General features: G+C 43.6%; 1 protein-coding gene across 1 annotated transcript in view; it reads left to right on the plus strand.

The window, feature by feature from the left end:
- Positions 1-892: 892 nt before the first annotated feature.
- The window catches only part of KLF15 (KLF transcription factor 15), a 38939-nt gene continuing 19511 nt past the window's right edge, over positions 893-20320 (plus strand). The window contains exons 1-2 of the mRNA XM_089521135.1: positions 893-1176; positions 15690-16787. Of these exons, the coding sequence (XP_089377261.1) occupies positions 15745-16787 (1043 nt within the window). The 5' untranslated portion in view covers positions 893-1176; positions 15690-15744. The remainder of the gene's footprint in view (positions 1177-15689; positions 16788-20320) is intronic.

A 20320-nucleotide genomic window follows, 5' to 3' on the forward strand; every position in this document is an offset into this window, starting at 1 on the left:
TTTGGCCCTGTCCTCCATTTTTCTGGAAGGGCCTCCATCTGGCAGTGTCTTGTTGAATTTCTTTGCAATTATTGCCCTATTTATTTGGTCATGTCCCCCATATTTTTCCCCTAGTTGTCGTCTTTTGCAGTTTGGATCTCTGTGCACCCTGCCCAAAGTCCAGACTGACTGGGAGCCACACGACACACACTCAGAGGGACTTCCATGCCCTTAGGAGAAGCAGCAGGGGCTGGAGGATAAGCCAAAGGCCAGGGTGACCAGAGGTACTCCTTCTTTTCCAGGACATGCCCACCATTTCAGCCTTCTGTCCAAGAGGCATGCCAAAATGCCCTCCATTCTGAGCAGGGCCCTAGGCATACATTTGGGAGTGGTTTTTAGCTTTTATTTTCTGTCCAGGAGGAATCCCAAAATGCTCTCCATTGTGAGCCGGACTAAGAAGCAGGCGCTTACACTTCTAGAGTGCTTCTTTAGCTTTCCATTGGTCATGGCTTCCTTCTTGATTGTACCCCATTTGAAAATGCCTAGTTACCCCCCTTTGCAGTTAGGACTTCTGCTCACCCTATTTCTTGGATCATGCCCTCTCCATCATATGTGTGTGTGTTTTCCCTAGTTGTTTTCTTTTGCAGTTGGGACCTCTGCTCACCCTATTTCTTGCAGCCTGAGAGAGAGAGAGAGAGAGAACAGGAGGGTGCACGCGCCTGGAGCCGGGAGCGCGCGCGTGCTGGAAGAGGGGGCTTCTATTTGACGTCATTGCCCCCTAGCCCCGCCCCTTGCCTTCCCTGCCAGCCAATGAGGGCCTGAGTTTGGGTCGAGCCCCCTCCGCGCCTTCCCTGGCTTCGCTGGCGCTGGCGCTGGGCGTCATGTGATGGTTAAAGCGAGTACTACTAGCGAGCGGGGCGCTTCGGAGAGGACACTTCGCCCGCTGCTGGTCCCTCTTTGCCCCAGGGAGAGCAGCAGAGCCAGGGCCTGGGGCACTTCCCTTGGGGGCTTCCCTGCAGAGGGCCAGAGGGAGAGGAGCTGCTGCTGCCGCCGCCGCCCATCGGGATTTTTAATTTTAATCTTATTTTTTTACATTTCGTGCTTTTTGGGGAAGTGGATTTCCCCCCACATTTTGTCTTCTTCTTCTTCTTCTTCCTCCCTTCCCCTCTTCCCCAGATCCAACCTTCACCATTGCAGGTAAGAAGCAGCTGTCCAGAGCTGGGTCGGGGGAAGTGGGAGGGGGTCATGTGTGAAGGGGTCCGACCCGTGTCTAGCAAGCAGGGGCTCTGGGATCGAAGATGCCTTCTCCTCCTCCTCCTCCTCCTCCTCCTCCTCCTCCTCCTCCTCTCCCCGGCCAGAGCGCATGGCTTTTAAGCCAGAGGCCCTACAGCCTCAAAGGGGGGCAACTAGGCAACTCCAAATGGAGAGGAAGGGAAGCCCTTTGGGGATCCCAAATAACAGGAAAGAATAACAGAAAAGGAAAGCTTTTTTTTAAAAAACCAAAAGACTTCATAGAAATGTAAATCCATGCTTCTCAGTCCTGCTCCAGATGGAGGACCTTTTGGGATTCCTCCCGGACAGAAAAGGAAAGCTAAAAACACTCATGGAAATGTAAATTCATGCTTCTTAGCCGTGCTAAAAAAAAAAAGGACACTGGGGAATCTTTCCCAGACACAAAACAAGAGCTAAAAAAAAGCACTCCTTAGAAATGTCACTCCATGCTTCTTAGTCATGCTAAGAATGTAGGACGTTTTGAAATCCCTCCTCGGCAGAAGGTGGAAATGGAGGACAGGTCCTGGAAAAGGAGGAGGACCACTTTCTCCAGGCAGCTTCTCTTTTTTTTTTGGGGGGGGGGGGGACTTGTAGGCTCAGTTCCTTCCAGCAGGCTTCTTTCTTTCTTTCTTTCTTCCTTCCTTTCTTCCTTTCTTCAAAGTATACGTGTTGTATGTTTTCAAGTCATTTTCAACATATGGCCACCTTAAGGCAACCCTATCATGGCTCTTGCTTGGTGAGATTTCCTCAGAGGAGGTTGGCCCTTGCCTTCCCCTGAGGCTGAGAGAGTGTGACCCTCCCAAGGTCACCCAGTGGGTTTTGGGGGCCGAGCTGGGGATCGTACCCCGGACTCCAGTGCGATAGCCGGACACATCTACAAAGTAGCTCTCATTTTATTCCAGAGCTTTCCCCCACATCTTTGTTCACCACCCGATGGAGTGTGAAAGCCAAGCACATTGCGGCATTGCAGATGGCAAAGGTTTGCTGGGAGTGGGTTGTTTGTGTGTGTTGAGAGATTGTAACCTGGAGGGCCTAGGCTGGCATTCAGAGACAGCTGTTGCTGTGTTAAGTTCCCAGAGAAGAGGAAACCTGAGAAAACTGGAGGGAGAGGGTGGGCTTTTTTGCAGATCAAATGGAGATGGTGTTACAATGAATCTTAGGGGGTGACCCCTAAGTCGAGAGGCAACTTCCATTTGGTGGGAAAAGTGTAATAAATCATCATCATCACTATCATCTTCATCATCATTACTTGAAGGCACACACGCAGACACAATTTGGAGGGAAGATATTGGATATAAAGAACCTTTTAGCCGATGAAGAAGTCTGGGGGGTTCAGAACTTGTGCCTTCAGCCCTTGTTCTTCAGGGCTTTCAGGGAGGCACAGATTTCGAGGAAACAACAGGGCTGTTTCACAGATGAAATTTCTCAATGTGTGTGTGTGTGTGTGTGTGAGAGAGAGAGAGATGTGGACACTCATGTGAGGCAATCATGGGTTTCTTTTATGACACTTCAGTGTGGTGGCTTTCCAGCATATGGCAAAAGAGACACTAGTGGGGTGACTTTTCATGCGTCATCGTGAGCACTAAAGTTTGACTTTTTGCCTCCAGGGGAAGCAGAACCAGCTTTCCATGGGTTTCTGGAACTGCTGTTGGAAAGGCCTCATTCCTTCTCCCTCTTTCCTTTTCCAATCACAACAGATAAGCTTTGTTTGTAGTTTAAACCAGAGGTTGGGGGAATGTTCCTGTTTGGACTACATCTCCCATGCCACCTGTGATCCAAGAAAGAGAGAAAGGAGGAAATCTTGCCCCCAAGCAGTGGTTTGAATGGATTGTTTGTGACCCTCCTGTTGTATATGTCTCCTTTCTGACACCCTTTGACACATTTGAGGAGGGGATGGAAAGAGGAGATTCTGCTGCAGAGAAAAAGTCAAAAAGGACACTTTCCCCATTTTCTTTTTGGATGGGGCTTTTTTCTGGAAGGCGGTGGTGGGAAAAGTAACCTAGAGGAGAAGGCAGCAGCTGTGTGCTTTGCTCTGTTATGGCTGTTATGGTAATGTTGAAAGGAGAGAGAGAGAGAGAGAGAGAGAGAGAGAGAGATGGTTGCAGGGTTACTCTCGGTCATTCCAGGTTTCAGAGGCCAAAGGAAGGGAGTGGAAGAGACAGAACAGGAGGCGAAAGAGTTGGGCTCAGTCACTCTCTGTGTAACCCACAGCCTTGTATGAAGCTACAGCTGAAACACACTTGGCTATTTAGAAGAAGCAGAGCAACCCCCCCCCCCTTCCATACAAAACCACAGCCTGATCCCTGCAGGGTTGTGGAATGCATCTCTCCAACTTTAGGCCCTTCTCTTTCCTCTTCTCTCTTTCCTCTTCTTCCTCTGCTTCTTCCCTTCCTCTCTCTCTCTCTCCCCTCCTCTGCAGCTCATGGAATGAATCCCAGCTCTTTTTATCCATTCACATCTTGATAGATGAGCGTAGACAAGCTTGGGACTGCAAGTGTGTGACCTGCATGATTGTCAGAAGCGGAATGTACACCATCTTGAGCAGAGGATTAAAGTCTTTGGGCCATTCTTGCTGGAAACAAAGCCTTCCCTCCTCCAGAAAACAAAGGAGAATGGATGTACTTTAAAGCCAATTGGCTTGGGACAAGAAAAAGCGATTCCCCCCCCCCCCCCCGCCTTCGCCATCCCCCTCCCCCCCCCCCCCGCAGGAAATTTCAACAAAGCTGTGAAACTCAGCTAACTAAACAGCATTTTGATCTCGTATCAAAGTAATCCTCTCTCTTCCATTTATTGCCTGGGAACTTAGGTTACTCATAAGCCTTCCAGGCATGCTAGATCATGTATTCTGATTTTTGCACTGGAAAATATTGTAGCAGGAAAGGAGAAGAGGACTCAGAGTGGGCAGTAATTTGAGATAGTGGAAATGAGATTGTTTTCCATAGGCGGGATTTTTTGTTAATATATATATATATATATATATATATATATAATCTTCTAGAAGCTTCCTCTTGAATCTCCTGTCGTTTTGACCTTTTCAGGATTCCCTCTAACCGTGAGATGTAGAAACTTGTCCCATGTCTTGAGAGGAAATGGGAGTGTTCGTAAGAATCAGGAGGACAGTACTGGAACTTTGCATGACTGCAGTCATGCAGATACAGAAGCTATTGCTGTGCACTGTCAAATGTGACTTTCTCTTGAATGAATAACTGGCATGACTGTGCAGTCATGTGCTTTGCAGACTGAAGTCTTCTTTAGTAGGAATGCCTTTCTTGCAATCTAAGAGCAACCATATTTTAAAACTAGCTGAGAGATGACAACCGTCAAAATTTAGTGGTTATTATTATAATGACCACAAGCAGCTTTAGGATAGACACTGTTCATTCCTTTATGCCAAGACAGCATACATATACGTCCTTTGAATTTCCACTTGTTTACAGGTTTCAACTGAACTAAAGAATGACCATATGCCTAGAATAAGGTTGGGCAAAATTGGGGGTGATGTGTTGGTCAAGGCTATTGGTCTCCTTCTTTATGGAAAACTCCATTGTTGAAGTTCATGTTGCCCTTGCAATTCAGTAAGTTTTGCAGCGGTTCTCTGTGGAGCAGCCTCCCACACCATAGGGCCTTTCAGGGCCAAGTTTCTCATTCTCTGCTGGAAAGCTGAGCCCCAAATGGTGGGTTTTGAGGTGGTACTACAACTGCTGTGCAGTTTGGTCAGTGCTACTGTTTTGGTGGCAACTGCCAATGGGAGCAGCTGGAGTCAGAAGAATGAATTGCCCAGTCCTGGTCTAGAGAAGATGTGACTTCAATTAAGGCTGAGGTCTCTGTGGAACCACAAAATCAGTTGTTGTTGTTGTTGCTGTTGTTAATGTTCTGCTTTCCCCCTAACATTGAGATTCAAAGCGGCCAAAAATTATGATTTAAAATAGAATTAAGCTATTACAGTATTAAAACTGATCACTTGCTAAAAAAAAGTAGAAATGATACAAGCACTTAAAAACCATACATTTTAAAACAGTACAATGCCCCCAGGATGTTCTTTAAAAACGTTCTGGTTTAAACCAGTTGCCTTGGTCATGTGCATATTTATTAGACAAGCCTACCTTATGGGGTTGTTGTGAATGAAATCTACACAAGCTGTTTGAGGGAAGACTGGGTTGAATCAACCAGTCCATAAAATGAGCTTATTTTATGCATTTCCACACAGCATGTACAGCTATATATTTTCACTTTTGGAGGCTCTGTCCAGCTCTCTTTGATTCTCCGCTGTTACCTGGAGGCTTTTTCTTGCAGGCAGAACTATCTGACCCACATTCTCATTCTGATTACTAGTAGCAAAATGCTTCTGTCATTTTCAAAAGGCAAAGTGTGTAAGATGAGAGGGCTTTTATTTTTAAAGATTGCTGAAAAATACAGTAGTAAATGACCTTGTGCAATAGTATGTGTCCTGACAGCTATGGAATTACTCTGTTTGTAGCACCACATAGTTGTGTGTGGGTGTCCACGTCATCCCCAAGGCACTTCTGAGGGCTCTTTGAAGCCTCAAAGAGTCAACAGTGATCACTGCCATAGTGCCTAAAAGTGCAGCCATTTAGTTAGGCCATCGATAGAGAGGCAGACATAGCAAGTAAGAAAGCAAAGCATTATACCAATGTATGTATGCATGGGCACATGGGAGTACATATTCCTGCTCCTGTTGATCGGCACCACTGAAAATCAAGGCTCAAACATTCCCCTAATAAATGAACACATGTGCTCATTCCAGCAAGCCCTTTCCCATTTTCATTAGCCCACATATTCAACTATAGTGAGACTGGGCCAGTGTGGTGTAGCCATTTGAGCACTGGACTATGAATCTTGAGACCAGGGTTCAAATCACAGTTCACCCATGTAAACCCACCTTGGGCAAATCTTACTCACTCAGCCTCAGAGGATTGCAATGGCATCTGCTAAAGAAACTTGCAAAGAAAGCCCCATGATAAGGTTGCTTTAGGGTCACCATAACTGAAAAACAACTTAAAGGCACATAGAAACAACAAAGCACTATGCGCATAAACATATGTGTGCATATAGCTCAGAGCTTGGCAGATTCTTGTGTGAAAATGTATGCAGATTCAGCAATGTTAGTTTGGACTAGAGCTCCCAGAATTCCCCAACCATGTTGCCTGGGGGATTCTGGGAGCTGTAGTTCTAATTAACATTGTTGAATCTGCATACATCTCCACACAAGAGGGCATCTTGATTGGTCCAGAATTTCTGTTTACACAGAGAAGCTCTACATGCACACATCTGTTTCCAGCTCAGGGTCCATTTTCACTTCAGTTATACTGCATGGCTAGTGCCCTGACCAGAAAATGTGTTGAGAGCAGGGACAAGGCTAACTGGTTGCAAGCCTCCTTCTCTGCTATTCAGCAAGTTTCCCTCTTTAGAAGAAATCCAGTGCTGGATGCTTTTGGCTTTGTGCTTTCACACTATAAGGAAACGATGACGTCTGCATGTTAAGTGATTCTTAGAATTCCTCGGCCACAGCATTCCAGTGAATTTATGCAAAGGCTTTCTCTGAAGGTACATTGATCGTTATGTCTCAAACCAATGTACTCGCACAATGAAAACAAGTATATGATGTTTATGCAATCTGTGTAGTAAGGGCAACATAAGATTTATGGAGTTGTTGTGCATCAAAGAGATGTTGCCACCTTGAGAGTGTAGCTGTCAGTGTATCCACAGCTGTTTAAAAAGCACCAAGTAGGCTTACAGTGTTAGCTGTGACACGGCATTCCTTTGTAGTGCTCTCAGTGTCCCCCGGAGTGACAAACAGCTCAGTTTTTGCATAGCTTTCTGCATTCTCTGAATGCTTGTTCAAAATATAGTGGCACACTAGCAAGTAGTACAGTTCTTGCCCTTGTAGTATTTAGCTGGTGACCTGCATAGACAACTATTCTTCAGAATGGACAACACTTAAGATCAGTATGAAGATGGCAATGCTGTGATAATCCTAAAGTGGTCTGAGGAGCAAGCATGGTGCTGTGAAATCATGGGTGAACTTTTCTTACTGCAACCTGGCTGCATGTGAGTCACAGATCCTGTGAGGGTGCATCTACATTGCAGAAATAATGCATCTTGACACCAATTTAACTGCCATGGCTCCATTCTACAGAATCCTGGGAGAGATACACACACACACACACACATTAATATTTATTTTACACCCTTCGTTTTTACTTGCACAGGGACCAAGGTGGCACACCTCAAACAAAAAAAAGAAAAAGAAAAGAAATAAGAAAAACACACATTTTTCCTGACATGACTGTAACATTATTTATTCCTATATTACATATAGGAATATAGCGGTAAATTACAATCCCGAATCAAAGAAATCATATGGTCACTCTTGGGAGAATGACTGACTGAGCAGATGTGTTCCATACCCAGATTTCCCCTTGGCTTCAGTATGAGTTTTGACAGGACAAAGAAAGTGGTGTAAGATCTCACATATGTCTCCTGACCTATTCACCTCGTGTTCATGCTTCTTCATTGAGATGGTGGTGATTTGTGCCATATGGTTATGAAAATATTAGATGAATAAGAATTGGCACTTTATGAGTAACCATACGTACGATTTGCAGACTCTTATAGTATTCTACTCCCTCACTCTTCATCCTATTCATCTAGATATAGAGACCATATTTTCTGAAATAACTGCAATTAAATATTATCACAAACCAAAATTGCAGCTTCTATACTGAGAGATTCTGTCTGTTTTTCCTGTCTGCCTCTCCCTCTATCCTGTCAGCTATGCATCTTTTCCTATATTATATGCTGTACATGCTTGCCTTCTAAAATACATTTTCTTCTGGCCCTTTTTTACAGTAGACATTGCTTTCAAATTGTTTCTGGCTTATGGTGAACCTAAGACAAACCTGAGTTTTTCTGGTGCTCAGAGTTTGTGACTCACTCAAGTTCACCCAGTGGGTTTCCATGGCTGAGCTTGGAATCGAACCTTCATCTCCAGAACCATAATCCAGTGCTTAAACCACTACACCACACAGGCTGCCACAGTAGGTATATCTATAGGTTTTTTATTTGCTTTGTTTGCTTTGTGGTAAACACTTTAGTCACAACCCAAGTCAGGGCTAAATTCTTCAACACAGGTGGGCTTTTTAAGTCCCTTGCATTTTAAATCCCTTGACACAGGTGGACTTTAGGATGCAATTCTACACCCGGGGATTTTCTATCTAGATGTAAGTTTTGTTGAGCAAAATGGGACTCAGGACTTAGTAATGCATTGTAAGTGTGACTAGCAAGGCAGGATTGTGGGACTATGATTTAAAGGAGGCCTGCACATTCTCAGAGGCACAAAGGAGACATGATAGAAGGAACTGAGATGCATTCTTTGCATGTTTGGAGGGTTCAGTTTCCTATTTTCTGAGCATACCACATCACAGAAAACATCACTGGAATGCTGATATACCTGCACTACTGTGTAAAGCTGGGAAATATACTGCTATATGTAACCATGCTCACAAGTAAGTACTACTGAGTTCTGTGGGGTACATACTCGTAGAATTTCAGCCTTAGTCTATCTTCCATCTGATCCAGTTGTTTCTAATTACTTGCTTAATCTGGCACAACAATGTGTGCAGAGCTGGTAACAATAATCTTAAAACAACCAAAACATCAGGACATTAGGAACAGATTCAGAGCACCATAAACACAGCATAATATACAGATTGCAAGCCATGTAACATAACACGGTAACTTCAGGAAAAGTCATAAAAACAGAGAAGGAAAAAGGAGCATTGGTGCACCATTAAGACTAACTCATTTATATCAGTGTAAGTTTTCATGGACCACTGCCTGCTTCTTCAGATGTAAAAGTGGGCTGCAAATGCATCTGAAAATGGTTAAAGGCTGAAATAAAACTCCACTAAGAAGGCCCCAGAAAGGCTGAATGCTGAAATAAATTGGGTAGTTGTAAAGGTGACACAATACTTCTTTTTCTTTCCTTTTTAATTAAAAAATAAATAAATAACATTGCTGTTTCTTTAAAATTGCTTCAAGAAAAGATGGGATTACGAGCAGGGATTCTGAGCAGGGCTTCCTGCAAAGATCTGGGTTTTTTTTTTGTGTGTGTGTGTGTGTGTGTTTGGAAGAGTGTTTTATTGGAGAATAAAACCCAAAATGCACACTTTCTCAATCTGGTGACTTTAACCCCCACCATTCCCAGGTGGCATCTGTAGAATTGCTCTGGATCAGGAATTGCAACAGTCTAATTTAGACCTAAAAACTACTGTTGTTTAACAGTTGGGAGTTGGAGATCCTGGCAATTTTTCTGCAAATCATCCAGTAGGCCCTGATTTATCACTTGTCCATCTGTGCCCTAATGTATCCTGGAACAGTTAATTTAGGATATCATAGGGCCTGAAGAGACAGGCCAAAAAAAAAAAAAACATGCTTGGGTCACTTTGGAAGTATGCTGGCAAAAAGCGGGATAAAAATAAAAATATATATTTTATTTATTTTATTAACTGACACACACATCTTAAGAGGTCAGAAGCTGCGTCAAAGCTGCGCTCCAGTCTTTAGGACTGGAGCATGGCTTTGGCACAGCTTCCAGCCTCTTAGGACGCAGGCAGCATTTAAATACCATATCTCCAAAGTGACCCAAAACAGCTTTATTTTGGCCTGTTTGTTCAGGCCCATAGATTCAGTGGTGTCACTAGGGCTGGTGTCACTCAATGTGGTGGCTCATGGTGTTACCTCCTCTTTCCCAATTGACCTCTTTCCCTGCCACACTATACAGAATCCTATGTAATGTTTTTTTGTACTAATGTTACTCATAAATCAAAATTCCCATTGATCACTGAATGTAATGGCAATAGTTGTGATGTAAACAACTAGCAAAATTAAAATTATACCTTTAAATTACGGTATTATATGCATAGCCTAAATGTATTTACATGTACATAGTTTCATGTGGTTAAAATAAAAATTTGGTAAGCTGTAATGTTTTTAAAGAAAATTTTAAAAGAATAAAAATATTAATACATTTTTAAAAATTAAAAATTGTAATTTAAAAAAAAGAAAGAAGCTGAGACCTCTCTCTCCTCCCACTAAGCCTTTCCCCACTCATCCCATCTCTTCTGCTGAACTCCAGTGTTTTAAAGGGATGCAGTTGAACCGCACAGCCTGTATCTGCCAAAAGGCAGATGTTTGGGGAGCAGTGGTGTCACCCTTCCTTAGGGTGTCACCTGGTGTGGCTCACACCCCCCACATCCCCATAGTGACACCCTGCATAGTGTAAGACAGGGGTAGGCAACCCTTTTGAGCCGGGGGCCGGTTTGCTGTCCCTCAGACAACTGGGGGGGCCGAAGCCAAAAAATAAATAATTAAATAATTTAAAAAAAAATTAAATAAATAAATAAACCAGGACAAATGTAGGACAAATTTTTCAAATGGAGGGCACTTTTTAAATAAGAAATGGAGGACATGCGAAAAAATTTGCTGATTTTTAAAAAAATGTTAAGATAAATGCATGTTTCTGAGGCTTCTATAGACAATTGCCCCACCATGCCCCTTGCGCGACACGCCAAAGGCCCCGGCGGCAATCGGCGGCAGGGCTGGGCTGGGGCCGGTCCCAAGGCCTCGCCGGGCCGCATCCGGCCCGCGGGCCGCAGGTTGCCTACCCCTGGTGTAAGATATGTACTAGTGTGGATTCATTTGGAAATTAATGTAGTTCTTAACTGCTGGTGCTATGTGCTCCCAATGACAAATTCCTGCTAAAATGCAGCCTGCCAACGTTTGAAATAAAACTAAGTTTCCAAATAGTTTTCAAAAGTAGCTCCACATAGAGTGGAGCAGCCCATTTTTGACATTTCCAGGCCTTAGGTCAGCACTGGAGACAGGTTACTATTTTTGTAGGAAATGTTACAGTGGTTCTACCAGCTGGGTAAAAGTTATTCCAGGCTACAGTTGCCCACCTGGGATTCCAGGAGCAATGCCAGACTCAGAAGCTTTCCCAAGCTGCTCACCTGGTCCTTTAGGAGGAATGTAACCCCACCCAGTACTGCCAACACCCAGATCAATAAAATCTTCCTGCATTCACTGCAGATTGAGTTTCACTTTGTTCACCTTCATGTCTTTTATTGTTAACTTCAGATCATCTGTTTGGGGTTCTCATTACCATGCTTAGCTTAGATTGAAAAGATTAAAGGAAAGATAAAGAGCTGTGTGATCACATGGCACTTTACATCCCATTTCTCTCAATGTATATTTTCAAAAGCATGGAGAATGCAACTGAGTCCTGTAAGAACACCTTAAGATTGTCCATAATTCAGATCTTGGAAAAGTTACTTTTGAAGATCTAGACTTTCAGAATCCCCCAGGTAGCTTCAGCAGTTCTGGTGACCATAGTCCAAAAATATAACTTCACCACCTTCTGTGTCCTAATGAGACTGGCTTGGAAACCTGATGCTGAATAGGAATATAGTTGGTCCTCCGTTTTCACAGGGATCCATTCCGAACACCTCCTGCAAAAATGGAGGCTTATGCATATTCAAGTCTCATAAGCTTGAATGGGGCGCACCCCTGTTTGCGTGGCCTGGATGTGTACACCAGGCATGTACACCATACGAAACAGCGGATATTTGAGGGTGAGGATCTCAGATCTGCAAGTTAGGAGGGGCGACTGTATACTGCTGTTTAACAACTGTAGCAATTCTTGCTGTATTTGCTTTTATTTTTGTACAGTGAAGAATGCAAGAAGATACAGTTCATCTTTTTCATAGACTAAACATTGTTTAGACTAATTTTTTATTTTTTTTTCTCAAAAATGGGATACATTTATAAATTAAAATAATACTTAACTGCTTAAATATCTACCTGTTGGTTGACTAATCAATCAATTAATTGTTTAAATGAAATTCATTTACATATTGTCAACACTTCTGTATGGGTGTGCTCTTTTGTATTCATTTTTAGATATTGAAGAGGATGGGTGAATGTACTAACTGCTAAAAGAAAAGATGATCATTACTCTTTTCTTTTTCATCCCCAATTCCACTAGAACACCAGCATAAAAACAAGTTGAGCAAGTTAACAAATATGGCTGGCATTCACTATTGCATAGTCTAAAGTTATGGCTCTGTAACTGTTCTGTATTCAGTAAGAATATGTAGTCTTACTGCAAAACTACCCTCCAGCCCACCTTAACAGCCATCAGTTCAATTGGGCTGCTGGCTGTTAAGGTGGGCTGCAGGGGTCAGGCCAGGAGAAGTTACGTAGTTATGCATATGTAACTAAGTAGCTGATTTAGGATATCAGAGTATATTTGTTACTTTCTGCTGTGCTGATAAAACCTTTACCCTATCAGGTATTCTGCTAAAGCTTGATTTAATTAATTTACCAGTTTCACTGATTAAAGCTCCAGTCTTACCTGAAAGGGAAAGACATGTGTAGGATTCCACTCAAAAGCTTGTAGCCCCAGGGAGAACAATGTGGCATGGGGTGGAATGTGTGCCAGCCGTTCTTTAGGCACAGAATTCAGGCATGTGAGGAATCACTTTTACTACTCAAAACAATTATAGGCTAAGGTAGCTCTGACCTTTGTGTAAACCTCCTGTCTAACCCTTGTGAGCATTTTATAAGTCCTGTCACTTGACAGGATGAAACGGCTGGCAATAGTGTGTAAACTAGGAAAGCATGCAGCGTAGCAGGCCAACAAGTATCTTTTTTTCAAAATTAACTCCCTGCATCCCTTGCCTTGTATTAATCAGGAAGTCCTATCTCAAAGAGATGTACTTTTACTCATTCAGCCTTACTGTGGAATGTTAATGTACTTGTGCTGATGGAGCATGTGAGCAACATTGTGCAAAAATGTATTTTGCTAAATCAGCCACAGATCATAGGCATGGGATTTTATTGCCTCAAGTGGAGAAACAATTATGCTTCTGCAATAGAGTAGAAGAAGCAGTGTGACTTCTAGGAGGATCACCTAACCATCCTTCCCTCCCTTTGCTGGACAAGAGCAACAGGTCAGAGCAAAGTGGCTGTAGCAGCATGAGCAAGTTAAAAATGATAGTGTGGAAAAGGCATTTAGGCTATGCACCTTTTATTACAACACAGCTTCTCTTTCTGTTTCTTTTAATAATCTAGTTCATATGTCTTGCCTCTGCCATCTTGCTCAGAAAGAGTTGTATTCTTCAGCATGGGACAGTTTCTTCAGAAAATTTGGGGGTGAACATAGGGCCCAAACAGACAGGCCAAAATAAAGCTGCTTCGGGTCACTTTGGAGGTATGCTGTTTAAATGCTGCATGCATCCTAAGAGGCCAACAGCCACACCAAAGCCACACTCCAGTTCTGAGGACTGGAGCGCATCTTTGGCACAGCTTCTGGCCTCTTAAGATGTGTGTGTCACTGAAATAGCATACCTCCAAAGTGATCCGAAGCAGCTTTATTTTGGCCTGTCCGGGCCCATAATTTCCATCGAGCATAAACCCTGGGAATATTTGCTCAGGGATTCTGAGAACTTGAGGCCGGTTACAGACTGGCACTTTAGTGCGTGACGAGCACGCACTAGGGTTACAAAAGGGCGGTGCTTCTGCACCGCCCTAACCCTAGTGTGTGCTCGTCACGCACTAAACGGCGGCGGCCCTTCCATACGGCCGCTGCCATGAGGACGTCACGGCCGCGCCGCCTCTAGACGGGGCGGCGTGGACGTGACATCCTTGCTCCGCGCCAGGGCGCTTAGTGCGCCCTGAACACGGAGCAGGAAGGAGCTCCGTTTTGGAGCTCCTTCCTGGTTTAGTCCGCTGGGCGCAGCCTTCAGACGGCTGCGGCCAGCGGACTAAAAGAGAAAGGAGCCAAGCGGCCCCTTTCTCTTCTCCCCACTGCCGCGGGGTGTCCTTGGGGCTTGAAGCCCCAGGGACACCCCTTTTCAGGCTGCGGGGTAGCGGTGTTTTGCTGCTTCCCCGCAGCCTGAGAAGCGGCGGATCGGGGCCTCAGCGGCTGCCGCTCTGCACGCTGAGGCCCCGATACACCGGGGAAAAGGGCGGGTGCAGACCGCCCCAAATGGGCGGTCTATAACCCGCCATAGTCTCCAAAGATACATTGGCATACTCTGCTTCTTCCTTTGACAACTGAGTGGGTACAACTGGCACCTCTTGCATTACTCCTACACACATTCTACCTGAAAGACTAAGGAACTGAGGTCCATGGCTGATTTTTTTCTGAAGAGCTTTCATAGAAATGACAGACTGGGGCCTTCCTTCTAAAGCAGAGTGAATGGGTACATAACAGAAGAATAATTAATGACATAATGCAATTGGGCACAGTGTCTGAAATCCAAAGCCAGAATGAGATGCTAATTCTAAGAAGGATTTTCCAAATTTAGATGCTGTCATGTGGTATCAATCACATATTGAGGCAAGGCAGTATATTCAAATGGTACACCAAGGAATAGGTGGAGGTGAAGTCCCTGTAGTTTTTCACAGGGGGGTTGTGGACATCAACATTTGCATGCAAGAAGCAAATTTTAACTCTTCCCCCCTCTCTCTGTTGCATTGGATGTAATCTTTTTCTTTTTTTAAAATGAGGTGACAGTTAGACAAAGAAATATGAACCCTATTTTCCAAGGTATGATACTTTATCCAGCTTGGTTGATGCTGCAGGAAAAATACAAAAGATAATGGGGCTAGAAACTGGATTCATTAATCTGTAGAGGAAAATCTTCCTAGTGTATTTACTGTTGAAGTTAAGCCAATATTTTTAGCTCCTGCCACACTGAGCTTTGCATTACACTGATTAGCCTATATTTGTGTATGTGAGCAAGTTAAAAATAAAGCCAGTGGAAAGCTACGGCCCAGCAATAAACCCTTCATTTGATACATAGGTTTGTGGACAGTAAATGTTTCCATGGCTTTCTCTTTCTCTCCATCCTGTAGCTTTGAATTCTTGGCTAAGAAAAAAGAGATTGAACCACATCTTTCCTTCTCTCTCTCTCTCTCTCTCTCTCTCATTCTCATTCTCATTCTTTCTCTCTCGGAGAGTAAATCTATAGGACATATAGTTGGGAATCTTTTTCATCCACCAGGCCTTCTATTGGATATTTTGCGGACATGACGGCAATTGGAAGGTCATACCAAATGCTGCCCTCTCCCTTGTCTGAAGATGATAGTGATTCTATAGGACATATAGTTGGGAAATGGTTTTCTGAGAGAATGCTTTTGCAAGCATGTGGTGCAACTTTGGAAAAGATTTTCAAGCACTCAACAAAGCCTCTTGGGTTATAGGTGATAGGAGCAATATCAGTACATGCAGCAACATGTGAGCTCCGCCAGGTCTCTAAGCCAAGCTGCAGAAAACTTTGTAGTTTTAGTGCATTGACATGAATGATTAAGCCTGACTTCTGACTGCCAGTGTTTGTGTTTCCCATATTTAGGCTTTCGTTCGTGTGGTACATGCCGGTGGGATACACATAAAGAGATTATCCCGGAATGGTGGATCACCTGCTTCCTGCGGATGAATCTTTTTCATCCACCAGGCCTTCGATTGGATACTTTGGGGACATGACGGCAATTGGAAGGTCATACCAAATGCTGCCCTCTCCCTTGTCTGAAGATGACAGTGATTCTTCCAGCTTTTGCTCATGCTCCAGCCCTGATTCCCAGGTTCTTGGTTCAAGCTATGGGAGCTCATCGAGCACCGAGAGTCAGGACAGTATCTTGGACTACTTGTTGTCCCAGGCATCCTTGGGGAATGGCCATGCCTCCTGGTGGGACAAAAGGAGATTTCAGCCCATTGTGAAGGATGAACATTTTCGGATGCCTGAATTTATGGTGGAGATGGATGATGCTGGACCATTCCAGCCCACCCTTGAGGAGATAGAGGAGTTTCTGGAAGAGAACATGGAGACAGATCTCAAGGATGGGCCTAAAAGTGAGACCAAAGACATGAGAGCTTGTAGCCAGATAACTGTGGCTTCCATACAGCAAAAAGACCAGATCGTGCCCAGTAGCAGTTTAAAAGACAGTAAAAGTGAACAGTCAAATGGCACGATGGAAGATAGCCATGCATCAAATGGAACAGCATCCCTTGATGGAGGGATTCCAGTCATGCTCCAAATCCAACCAGTAGAAGTTAAACAGCAATCAAACACGAGTCCTAGTTCACAAGGGCCAGTTCAAGAGAATATTAAAATTGCACAGCTCCTGGTCAACATCCAAGGGCAAACATTTGCACTTGTGCCACAGCTTGTTCAGTCATCTAACTTGAACTCATCTTCCAAATTTGTCCGCATAGCCCCGGTTCCTATAGCAGCAAAACCTCTTGGTCCGGGAGGTACAATCCAGGGTCAAACTGGGGTCATCATGGGTCAAAAATTTCAAAAAAACCCAGCAGCAGAACTTATTAAAATGCACAAATGTACTTTCCCTGGATGTACCAAGATGTATACCAAAAGCAGTCATTTAAAGGCCCACCTGAGAAGGCACACAGGAGAAAAGCCTTTTGCATGCACATGGCCTGGTTGTGGATGGAGGTTAGTACTGGAAGATGATGGCTAGATGCTACATCTCATAATACTATTATACTCTCCTCCTCATTTCTCAACTAGCAACTGTAAACAAAATTCATTTATAACATGTGGATCTGCAAGTCTGTTTCTGTTCCCTATGACATGCTTTAACACCCCTTTTCTGAGAGAGAGAGAGAGAGAGAGAGGATTGCCTTTTCTGGTAGGGATGGCCTCTCTCTCTCTCTCTCTCTCTCTCTCTCTCTCTCTCTCTCTCTCTCACTCACTCTCTCTCTCTCTCTCTCTCTCTCTCTCTCTCTCTCTCTCTCTCACTGTTTAACATTTTCTTAAAAGGATTTTCCAAAATCAGAAATGTATTTCTGTCCATGTGGGGAATATTCTTTAAAAGTCCATGTGGGCCCTGGACCCACTGAAGTTTCTTATTCCCAATTTATAAACAAACATTTTTGTCCAGTACTTGGTTATTATTAGTAATGAACACATTTTCTTAAAGTTAGATCATCCCAGGACCATCTGTGGATTAAATAAAGCAACCTTTTGGCTTTTAATGATACAGATGCCTTTTTGAAAAACTAAAATGGCATTTCTTTTCCTAAAAGAGAAATTTAGTTTGGAGGAAGCATTGGTATTTGTACTGTGATTATCCAATTGCAACTTACTCTCTGTAAGCAGTACCAAAGTAAATTATCATTACCTACTGGTGAACTAACATAATGGAGTGGTTTGAGTGTTGAACTGGAATTCTAAGAGACCAGACCAAGGAAACCCAGTGGGTAACCTTGGCCAATTCACTCTCTCTCTCCCCCTAAGAGGAAAGTGATAGCAAATCTCCTCTGGGCCAAAGCTAACAAAATGAAATTCAACACAGAGAAATGTAAGGTATTGCACTTAGGGCGGAAAAATAAAATGCACAGATATAGGATGGGTGACACCTGGCTGAATGAAACTACGTGTGAAAGGGATCTAGGAGTCCAAGTAGACCACAAGTTGAACATGAGTGAACAGTGTGATGCGGCAGCTAAAAAGGCCAATGCTATTTTAGGCTGCATCAATAGAAGTATAGTGTCTAGATCAAGAGAAGTAATAGTGCCACTGTATTCTGCTCTGGTCAGGCCCCACCTAGAATATTGTGTCCAGTTCTGGGCACCACAATTCAAAAAGGACATTGAGAAACTGGAGCGTGTCCAAAGGAGGGCGACAAAAATGGTGAAGGGTCTGGAAACCATGCCCTATGAGGAACGACTCAGGGAGCTGGGGATGTTTAGCCTGGAGAAAAGAAGGTTAAGAGGTGATATGATAGCCCTGTTTAAATATTTGAAAGGATGTCATATTGAAGAGGGAGCAAGCTTGTTTTCTGCTGCTCCAGAAAACAGGACCCGGAACAATGGATGCAAGCTACAGGAAAAGAGATTCCACCTGAACATTAGGAGGAACTTCCTGACAGTAAGGGCTGTTCGACAATGGAATGCACTCCCTCGGAGGGTGATAGAGTCTCCTTCCTTGGAGGTCTTTAAACAGAGGCTGGATGGCCATCTGTCAGGGATGCTTTGATTTGGATTTCCTGCATGGCAGGGGGTTGGACTGGATGGCCCTAGTGGTCTCTTCCAACTCTACAATTCTATGATTCTATGATTAAATCTTGTCAAATCCCCCTGTGATAGGTTTGCTTTAGGGTTGCCACAAATCAGAAATGATTTGAAGACCCACAACAAACTAGCTAGAAAGCAGTCATAGAACTCTACATGCAGAAAGTCTTGTATTTAGTCTCTGCTGTAGGCTATATGTCAGAGGAGGAGCTGGCCAAACCACTTCTGAATATTCCTTGCCCAAGAAGGAGCAGGTGAAGGGAAAGGTCTGTGGTTGAGACACTGGTTGAGACACTGGAGAATGGCAGCCAGTTGGCACATATGACACTAATGGGTCACATATATGATGTGGTATAAGTCTGTTTACCATGGGGCTGTACAGATGGGCAGTGGGATGCTGCCCCTTTTTGCCCCAGATTGGTGCCACAGCAGCCGCACACAGTGGCACCAATCTGCTCCCTCTAGGGAGCAAAAAGAAGCTACTCCATAAGCACCACAGTGCGACATCATGACGCCTCTTCTGCATCAACATGGTGCGTGCTATATGGATGGGCGTGTGCCGAGATGATGCCTGGGCAGTGCGGTGAGGGCTCAGAGTGTGAGGACGCTCAGCCCTCACCACACATACAGGCCAGCACAAAGTGCCGATCTGTACAGCCCCTATGTTTCTATAAGCAGAGTTAGCAAATTGGTTGTATTATTACTTTTTAAAAAAACTTTTATGTGAATTCCCATGTCCAGCTCTGAGGAAATCTGTGTTCAGTGAATGGCACAATGCTCATTCTCATTGATGGCCTACATAAAAGTTAGTATGCTTTTCCAAATCTGGCCTGTTAAAGGTCTTTTAGCTTGCAATTGTTCCATGCATCAAAAGTAACTGACACCAACTGTGCTTCACTACTGTGATGGGAATACAAATGTTATCTTGCAGGGGGGAAATAGTAATTCTAGAATTCTTACTAGCTTTTATTATTTATTTATTATATCTGTGCATGAGTGTTTGAGTGCGCGTGCATGCGTGCGCATACACACACATTCATGCATACACATGTACTTCTCCAAGGCAGGAAGGGGTTATTTAAAATATATCTCATCATTTGTCTGCTTTCAAGTTCTCAAGGGAAATAATGTTGTGTACTGATCACAAGATTTGGTTCAGATCCCAGTTTTCCAATGCAGATAACAGGCCAGTTTGGCTTGAATTAGTTCAGAGGCCTCTTGATTCAAATTTGAATCTTGAGTCAGATTTTGAAATCTGAATCTTCTTGCCCTGTATCAACCATGTTGGGAATCAATACAGAGGAATAGTTCCCCCCCCCCCCCCCCAAAATCAGAATTGGACAGAAACTGCAGGAGGACCAGTCCTTTAGAGTAAGAGGTCAAATTTCAAAGAAATAGGTGTTTTTTTTTTGGGGGGGGGGTGTTCGCTTTTTTAACTACAATACTGTATGTGACTTTACATTTATTTATTTTTTTAAGAGGGAATTCCAATAACTTAAAAGATTATTGGCAGAATCAGATGAACTCTTCAGGGAGAGTTGCCCCTTCTAGTGGAATCAAGTCTGCCAAGTTTCAGAACAAGTTTAGAGCATTTTGAGCAAGAGGGTTTTGCGGGTTTTCAGTAAATGACTGTTCTTAGCTGCTTAGATTTTTCTGTGGATAGTTGCTGAAAATGAAGTATAAAACAGAAGAGGTACTAGTTAAAGTATGGCTAAATTTCCAACAAATACCAGTTGCTGTAGGTTATATGTAAGAGGAAGGAATTGGTAAACCACTTCTGAGTATACTTTGCCTAAGGAAACCCTGTGCAATTCATGGGGTCACTATAAGTCAACAGGTGACTTGAAGGCACAAATACACACATATTTCAGAAAAGTGGGATGCATTTTTTTAAAATGCTGGCAAAAATGATTTTGCCAGGGGATCTGAATTCTTTTTTGTTGTTGTTGTTCT

The sequence above is a fragment of the Sceloporus occidentalis genome, unplaced genomic scaffold (assembly GCF_023333645.1).
Source record: "Sceloporus occidentalis isolate IW3139 unplaced genomic scaffold, rSceOcc1.0.p SCAF_1, whole genome shotgun sequence".
Classification (NCBI taxonomy): domain Eukaryota; kingdom Metazoa; phylum Chordata; class Lepidosauria; order Squamata; family Phrynosomatidae; genus Sceloporus; species Sceloporus occidentalis.